The sequence below is a fragment of the Netta rufina genome, assembly GCF_964035555.1.
Source record: "Netta rufina genome assembly, chromosome: 1".
NCBI classification, from domain to species: Eukaryota; Metazoa; Chordata; class Aves; order Anseriformes; family Anatidae; genus Netta; species Netta rufina.
In genome coordinates this window covers 144,706,799-144,715,824 of record NC_140123.1, presented here as the reverse complement: position 1 = coordinate 144,715,824, position 9,026 = coordinate 144,706,799, and the positions used below count along the sequence as shown (strand labels likewise).

The window sequence follows — 9,026 nt, the reverse complement described above, 5'->3', positions numbered from 1 at the left end:
ACAGAGAGAGGGCAGTAGTAGGAAAGAGAGAAAAGAGTGAAAGGAACTACCACAATATACATCTTATTATACGTATTATATATATACATTTTATTTGTATGGGACTTCTAATGGGGATAGGTTGCATGGTTTAGGCCAAGCACACCTGGACAGAATAAGAAACAAGTCTTATAGAGAACTTTTTCCTTTTATTTTCTGAGCTCCTTGACTCCATCAGACACCAGACAGGAAATGAATGTTTTTGTGATTCTTCACCCTTTAGTCACTATATGTATCATAATTAAACCTCTTGTTCAAAAAAAGGATGATCAATCATCTATCACAAGTCACCATCCATTCAAGGATAATCCCTGAATTATCCCATTGCTTTGAATCTACAAATGACACATATTTCCTTCTCATGTAACATGAATCAACTTTGAATAACTTTGTATCGATGGAACAATCATTTACATGGTATCTTGTTATTTTTCTTGCGTAAGAAAGTGTCCTAACTCATTTTTATTTTATTATTTTCTTGACTAAGCATTGTTTGAATGGATGTGCAGGGAAAAATATTCCACCCCCACAGCTTTCTAGTTAGCAGTTATAGTTACAAGGAAAGCAATCTGTCCCAGAAATCTCATTAAAAATTTTAAAGCCCAGAGAAAACAGTCACTTCTGTTGCCACAGATTGCTACAAACACAAACATACATACTTGCACAATGAAGTTAATAATTCAATAAATAATTAAAAAATAAAATATCAATAACTTAATAATTAAATAATTCGATTTATTAATTTAATTAATCCAAGAGAAGTAATGCTAATGTGCTAAGAGCTTGTGAGACCATATGTGGTGTCAATGGCATCTGAGGACACCCTCTACAAGAGTATCTTCTAAATCTTGGATCCATTTCAGGTGTATTGTATGCTTAAAACCAAACTATAGAAACTACACAGAATTTATATTTGTGCTGAAGTTCAGGAATGGAGAAGAGGGCAGAAAAAGAGAGGAGGGGAGGAAATGTTCCACATTTTTAAAAATGTTTTTTAATCTCCTCAGTAGTCTCCACTCATTCGTGCCTGCCAGTTCTTGACGCGCAACAAGAACATAGTATCTATTGTTTACTGCAAATGCTTTTGTGACTGTCTGTATTTTACTAAAAGGATCTAACATAGTTTCTAACATAGTTTACATTCTTTCTGAGTTGTGATGCATCTTCCCATTTGTTTTTCCTGCTTTAGCCTGCCCGTTCTTCCATTTTTTTATTGTTCTACTTCTCTGTTGCATTTTCGGCCTGCCTGTCATAGTTCTGCCACATAGCTCCATCTTCCTCCTCTTCACAAATCCCTGTTCTTCTTTCCCACCTGGTACCCCACAGCTTATCTCCAGCCTTTCTGCTTCCATGCATAACCATTCCTTGTTCGTTCTGAAGGAGTGTGTCGCTCCATCTCTCTTAACCAGTGAAACTATTTTTGCATGTCATATGCAACCTTTAATATGACCTTTCCTGTGATAAGGCACATGAGAACAAAAGGAGATGACATGAGCCAGACCGAGTGACAGGACAGGACAGAACTGCCTCCTCCTCTTAAAGAAAAATGGGAGAGAGACAAAGAGTGAATCAAAGGCAAAAGGATTGCGCTGCTGCAATGTGTGTCAGCAAGCAGGACTCCTACACACAGAGCCAGTTCCTCCCCCACTCCTCAGTATTCAGAGAATAACCAGGAAACTGCTCCTACATTATGGCATAAAGCAAGGATCATCCCACTCCCAGCCACCCTGTGCCCTCACCACTGTCTGAAGTACTGGTTAAAAAAGTAAAAGCCACACCCAGATCATTTTGAGTGCCAGTGGCCCTCAGAAATATAGCAACAAATGGATTTAAAAGCCATATTCACCTTTCATCTGCTTTTACGAAATACCAGATTTTAAGAACTACCAGATTTTCCATGAAAGTGCCTACATTCAGTTTGTTGGTGTTTTTGTTTGGTTTGTTGTTTTTGTTTGGTTGGTTGGTTTTTACATTGAGAAACCCTGCTTCACCTATTTATTTTTCTAAACGGAGCGTGCAAGTCCACACTCTCCTATCCACAAGAGTTTGCATGTTCCCTTTTCCCTCCGCCTCTCACATCAAGCCGACCCCAGGGCTCGTTTATACAGTAACTCCACGTCGTATCCGAGACAGTGGGGGAGCTTGAGCCTCCATCGTGCTCCCCTTCACTGAGCCCTATTTCAGCAAGTAAGAAGCCACTCAGGACAGTAAACACCAGCACAGATGTTTGCAGAACAGCCTGCCGGGCGTTTTGGTTGCTGTTTGGTTTGGTTTTGTTTGTTTTTCCACGGTCTTTAGTTGCGAAATTCCCTTGCCACCTTTTTACAATGGCACTGAGGGCAGACGGCTTCAGTTCACCCCTTTGCAAACCCTCAGGGCAAGCTGCAAACCGGGGAGAGCAGCAGAACTCCTCCACCAGCAGCCCTGCGCCTACTCCCAGCACAGCCCCGCCCGAAAGTTTTTATCTTTACAGCCGGAGCCCGCTGTGTGTAAAAGCAGTTTCGTATCCCAGTGTAAGGCGTAGAAGTGCCTAAACCAGCCAGCGTAATGCCAAATGGCTACAGCGCAAGGCGTGTGAGGGGTGTACGTGTCTACAACAGCGGTCACGTCCAGCGGCTTCTCTCCGCCAGCCCCTACGGGACAGCCGGGGCCGGGCGGCGGCTGCCTGGGGCGGCGGCGGCGAAGTGACCGCGCCCCGCCGCGTCCCTGTCCCTGCCAGGGACGAAAAGAGGCAGCAGGGGAGGGGACGAGCGGGGCCGGGAGGGGAGAGGCGGTGGCGGAGGCACGGGAGGAGCCGGCCCGGCCCCGGCAGCGGGCGGGGAGGCGGCGGGGGCGCGGGCCGTGCCTGGCACCTGCGCGGCGGGCGGGGCAGGCCCCGGGGCCGTGCTGAGCGAGGGGCGCGGCCCGGCCCGGCCCCTGCCGTCCGTCCTGGGGCGAGCGGCGGCGGCGGCCCAACAGGTTAGCGGAGCCCGGCGGAGCCCAGCGGTGCTCAGCCCGCCCGAGCCCATGGCCGGCCGCGGCCCCGGCGGCGAGCAGGGCTACATCCGCACCGTGCTGGGCCAGCAGATCCTGGGGGAGCTGGACAGCTCCAGCCTGGCGCTGCCCTCCGAGGCCGGGCTCAAGCTGTCGGGCGGCCGAGGCGGCGAGGAGAAGGCGCTGCGGATCCAGCGGCAGGTCCAGCAGACGCTGGCCAGGAGGAGCCGAGGCTCGCTGCACAATGGTGAGTGCCCGAGCCCCGCGCCCTGCCTGGCCCCAAGGGGGTTTGGGGAGGCGGGGCGGGTCGCTGCGAGCAGCCGGTACCGCTGCGGGACTCGCGACAGGCGTGGTTCTATCGCGACTCATCGTGCTTTTGGCCCGGGTGAGGAGTTTGTGACTCCCCAGCGCTGCAGCTGCGGGGAGTCGGGGGAGCTGCTCGCCCTGCACGGCTGCCCGAGGGGTGGGTGGGTGGGTGGGTGGGTGGATGGACGGACGGACGGACAGACGCACAGATGGATGGATGGATGGATGGATGGACGGACGAGTGGAGACTGGGTCCTCCAACCCCAGCAACCATCTCTTGGGCTTGCTTGAGTAACTCCGTGTCTACCCACTGGCCCTGTCTGCGAAATGAAATGGGGAGAAACGTCGGAAGTGGTTTTCCCTGTTTCACCTCGAAGTGAACTAAAGGGAGGTTTGGCAAAATAACTCCAGGAAAGGCGTGGATGGGAAACGTTGGGCAGCAGTGCTGCCAGAGGGGTATTCATGCTGCTCTTCGACGTGCACGGTGCAAATGGAAGTCGCCACACGGTCTGACACATCCAGGATCTGCAGCATCAGGCCCCAGCAGGGTGACTTCGTCAGCACTCAGGGTTTCAGGCCAGCTGCCTGAGGGGTGTAATCTTAACTGCAAATAGAGAAGAAAAGCATTGTTTTTACAGTGAACTTAAATATATATATATATCTTGTATTTACATACAAAGATATGGCAAACTTGTAGGTTATACGCCGTGTTGCTAGGGGTGTCATTATAGAAGCCGTCACCTTTCATTTGCAAAAAGCTATGAGCAAAGGGGCTTTAAATTTATGACTATACTCCACTCACCTATCTTGTCAGGCAGAAGAATGTTTCCTCATACTTCTGTCTTCCATCTAAAATACACTTCATGGCTGAAAAAGTCATGAAGAACATGAAAGACTGAAAAAGTCGGGAGTTGGAACTAGATGATCTTTAAAGTCCCTTACAACCAAGCCATTCTGTGAAAAAGAGTACAGTGCAGGTGTGGACATACTCTGAAAAACTGGGCACACAGATCACATAAAGAGGCATACATGGCTGTGTGATGTGCAGCTACGTGTGCAAGTCCTTAACTTGGCAGCTCGCATTTAAATAAAGTTTCTGAACAGTTTTCAGAACTTTTTCTTTTCTTCTGTTCTTTTCTTCAAACCATTTCTTTTTCTGTCAGTAGAGAAGAGCAGCCTGAAAAAGACTTTCTAAAGCAATTGTTGAACAAATGAGATGGTGTCGTGAACCTGAGATCATGTCTCTAAACTGTAATAAAACTATGAAGACAAAGTTCCCATCTTTCTAGCTTGTCTTAACTTCTCTGCAGTACATTAACAGACCTGACGGATTTAGGGGTAGTTGTCATGGTGTGCCTTGTTTTTTCTAAAGGTCAAGTATTTGAATACTTTGCATTTCTAAGAGCAAAACTCTCAGGCTTCTAGATGAGGAGTGGCAAATGTCATGTCTGTTAGATGTATTGTTCATGCGTAACATGAACTTTTATTCTTTAAGACATATTCTGGTGTCCAACTTACCATGCATTTTTTAGTCCCATTGCAAAGCTCAGAAAAAAATAAATGGAACTAAAATATATTCCATATATTCCATCCATTTATACATGCATATGTGTGTATTAAAAATATATGCATATGGCTATCCATCTATGTATATATATCTGAAATATTTGTACATGAAATGTCTATTATGTATTTAACATGCTAACTTTCCTTAAAAAATAAATGTATATGTGCATTTATGTCCCACCGTGCTTTTTCTTCATAGAAGACTTGCACAAAGATTGACTAGGCTTTTAAAAAACATTTTAATTTTCATATGTAAGCTACATCTTAAATATATACACTATTTTGTATGCCAAAAAAAGAAATACGCACTTGGCTAAGTTGTAACAGTTTTCAAGATAAATTCAGCAAAGGTTTCATGTTGTTTGAAGTTGCAAGGAAGATAACACGGAGATTTAAAAAGGGCAGAAGCAGGTCCCTGTGCTATAACTGTCCTATCTGTAGGAGTATTTCAGACCCTGTTCAGCAAGGTACTTAGCACATACCTAACCAGAGCATTCACATACATGTCTAAAATTAGTAGGGCACATAACCACTGGGTATGGAAAATCAGTGTTAGTAGAACCATTACCCAGCATTGTTTGCACACACCTGTTCTCCACTAACTGTAGTGGAGGCTTCGAAGCTGCAAGAAGTACCCCACCAGGCAGGATAATTTCTCCTTAAGTTTTAGACCAAAGGTGCCTGCTTAGCCTTCAACATGACTTTTAAATAGAAAAATGAATGGAAAAAAAGTTTGGTTTTTTTTGTTTGTTTGGTAGTTTTTTTCTTCATATTGCTCCTCAATTTATGCCCTTCCCCTTTTTTTGGCGTCTTTCTGTTTTTTATAACAGATATTCAGGTCATCATCGGATTTGAGGATTCCTTCAGCAGCTAAATGATTAAAATTACAATCTGCCTCAACAATTTTTGAAGACATTGTAAAACATTGTTTATAGTTTTTCAAGCATCAGTTTGACAATAGCTATAACTTTTTCAGTTCATCAGTTTCTGAACCTTTGGAAATTAAACATTGTTGCCCTGCCCTGAAAATTTTTGAACTAAAGCAGCCACATAAATGAATGCTATTTAAAGATGGAAATGGAGTGATAGATAGTTCAGTCTTATTTGTCTGGGAGTTTTCCTTGTATACTTCAGTATATGATTCCACTTCTGATCTTGTTTGGCTTGGATTTTGATTGACTTTTAAATTCATCTATGATATATATGTTTCTCTAGTGTAATTGTTGGACCAAAGTCTTTCTTCCTGTCTTTCATCCTTACCAGGTCTGCTGTAAAAGATGAGGGCAGAATTTAGTATTATATCACACAAAACCAAATGGACCGATGGTCTATGTAGAGATGTTTTCTCTAACACAGGGTGTTATAATCACAGAATATTTACAAAAAACAGGATTCAAACTTATATGGTTTTCAAATCAGCACCATTAAATGATTACATTCAGAGCCTTACTTTTTTCTTTACATTTCTTCACTTCTAAAATTCTTAACAGTAATTTTCTTAAACTTGCTTCAAGGAAATTGTAGGAGTTTTCTGTCCTCGGTTTTCTATTTTGCAGAAATCTTACCAAATTTCATAGTAATTTTCTCTTTATATCTTCATGGGAAAAAAAATAAAATAAAAGTAGAAGAAAATATGGATGGTGACCTCTGATTTTTGTTGGCTTCATTAAATACCTCACCTGTGGTTTCTGAGCCAGAAGAAAAGAAAAATATTTGAGCATTTGTGTAAATGTACTGACTAATGCAAAGTAAAAAATGCTGGAATGTCCCTTGGGACCACTTATGCTCTAGTAGTGTGACGAAGGGGAATGATCAAAAAGAAGGCTCTTTCATCTCTAGATGGGGTGATTCAGTGAAGTTTTTGATATGTCATTCTTAAATGGCACTAGCTCAGTCCACTGTGAGTGGTGAGGTATACAAAGGGATTAAAAGATGACAAACCAGGAGTATTTACAAGTTTCTGCTGGGAATATAACCACCCACTCACAATGAGAAGGAATGGAAAATAGATACTCAGCAGGCAGGCACTCAGCATGCATGAAAGTATCATAGTCTGTAGTAGACTTCTGTATACAGAGTACAACAAAGTTAATTCCTGCTGTGGGAGATTTAAAGCCAAAATTTTGGCTTTCACAGTTATAATTGAGATACAAAAGTACTGAAAAAGATGCACAACAGAGAGGTAACAATGCACATGATTTAAGAGGAATCCGATACACATACCTCCTTAATAGAGGATTATTGTCTTTTTCATGTCTCACGTATCATGGCAATGTCACTTGGCATTGTTATTTTCAAGGGCCAAGCACATTGATTTGTCTGCAGCTATAGCCAGCAATTGCTAGGGAAGAACTTTCAGGGCATTTAGAAATATTGGGTTTATCACACCTAAGAGGGCTTGAGAAGAACCACCGCAAGGCTGGATGGACTTTTTTTTTTTTTTTTCTCAATCATCTATTCAGTTTCCTTCCTGATAATGTAATTATTATGTCAGGCCTCAAAATTTTGACATAGCTGTTGTGATATTAGGTGATTTTAGCACAGCTTTTATTTTAGGCTTGAGGAATAGTGAAGAGGTGTAGTGTTCCTACTCCACTGTCCACGTCCAAAGAGCCAGCATTCCTGAACTCCTTCAGTTCAGACTAACAGGAGAAAGGGGAGGTCGTGATAAAAGGTTCCATTCAATTATCCACACGTGGCTGGTTGCTACTCTTTGAGAAGCCTGAGTTTTCCAAAATATTCACATTGCTTGACAGATGTGACACAGGGCCTGTAGGAAACCCATCCTTTCCTTGGCTGGCTGCTGGAAACCAAATGTGGTATCCAATGGACCCCTGTGGATGAGTAACTGAATTTATATTTTCTGAAGAGAGTTTCGGTGAGATTTAAAACACTAATTCTCACAGTTAGAAAATATTAATTCTAACAGTAAATGTTAGATATAATATTTTAAATATAAAGACATATTTATAGACGTAATACTTTAAATATATATATATATTATTTTTTATTCTCCTAACCAGTGCACTGATATATAAGAACTACCTAATGATTTTTGAATACAAGTAATACTGAGCAAATCCGAGAGGTGAAAAATGTGTAGGTGTTTGTAGTATGGTGAAAACCTACCTGGAGGTAGCCTCACTGACAGAGGCAAGTTTTTATCAGATCACCTATTCTGCTTCTCATAACTAACAGAAAGGTCCGGTGTTTTAGTTACCACTTTTTTTTTTATCACACTGGCTTTTGGCATAAGTAAAGGGCCCATCTTGCAACCTACAGTTTATTCCTACCTAATAAATCTTCGGGTAAAACACTGACAAAAGAATAAATACTGGTACGGTAAGAGAAAGCAAGAGATACCAAAATGCAAAGTGAAATTCCATAAGCTAAAATATACTGTGTTTATCTCTGAAAGAGAAAAATGTTTTGTTTACTGGTGGATAGTTTCAAAGGGAGACTGAAGGTTAAAAACAGATGACTGCATAAAGCCACTGTTCAAGCAGAGATAAATGAGTGTTGCAATTTCTGACTATGTTTTGATATTACAAATAGAGCAACTGTTAGATATGTAGTTTACACTAGTCTGCTTCATGGACTGCCTTATTATTTTTATTTTATCCTGATTATTTTGTTTTAGTTTAGTAAAGACAGAGAGTTCAGAGTTAACGAAAACATGCCAAAATTACTTACTCAAGGGTTCTTTATGTTCTAAGGAGATAATTTCTCCCTAAGTAGACGAGACAAAAAATGCTAACTATAGAGAAACAATCATCTGTGAGTATGTACTTAAACACTAATTATATGAAAGTACTCTAATAGGTAGCAATGAATAAAGCTAATCTTCAAAAAGCAGGCTTGGGCAATAGGCTATGTGGCTATGTCTTACTGGGCACCTGAAGTTGTACATTGGAGTTATATCATAAAAATGAGAGAGGGATGAATTTTCGGTTTTTGGATGTCAGTGTATATTGGCAGAAAGTTTTTGCAGTGTGAAAACAACAGTCTTCTGTTACTGCTTTGTCATGTACTTGGGTAACCTTTTGGCTGTGACAACCTTGTAATGTGTCATGAAGGAATTACTACAATCCAAATCATGAGTTAGACCAGGCCGGATCATTCTACTCTCACTGACGCCAAGC

The 9,026-nt window shown here is 42.1% G+C and overlaps 1 protein-coding gene across 1 annotated transcript in view; it reads left to right on the top strand.

The window, feature by feature from the left end:
* Nucleotides 1-3,030: 3,030 nt before the first annotated feature.
* The window catches only part of PKP2 (plakophilin 2), a gene marked incomplete at its 3' end in the record, with an annotated part of 43,394 nt that continues 37,398 nt past the window's right edge, over nucleotides 3,031-9,026 (top strand). The window contains exon 1 of the mRNA XM_084290709.1: nucleotides 3,031-3,263. Within this exon, the coding sequence (XP_084146835.1) occupies nucleotides 3,046-3,263 (218 nt within the window). The 5' untranslated portion in view covers nucleotides 3,031-3,045. The remainder of the gene's footprint in view (nucleotides 3,264-9,026) is intronic.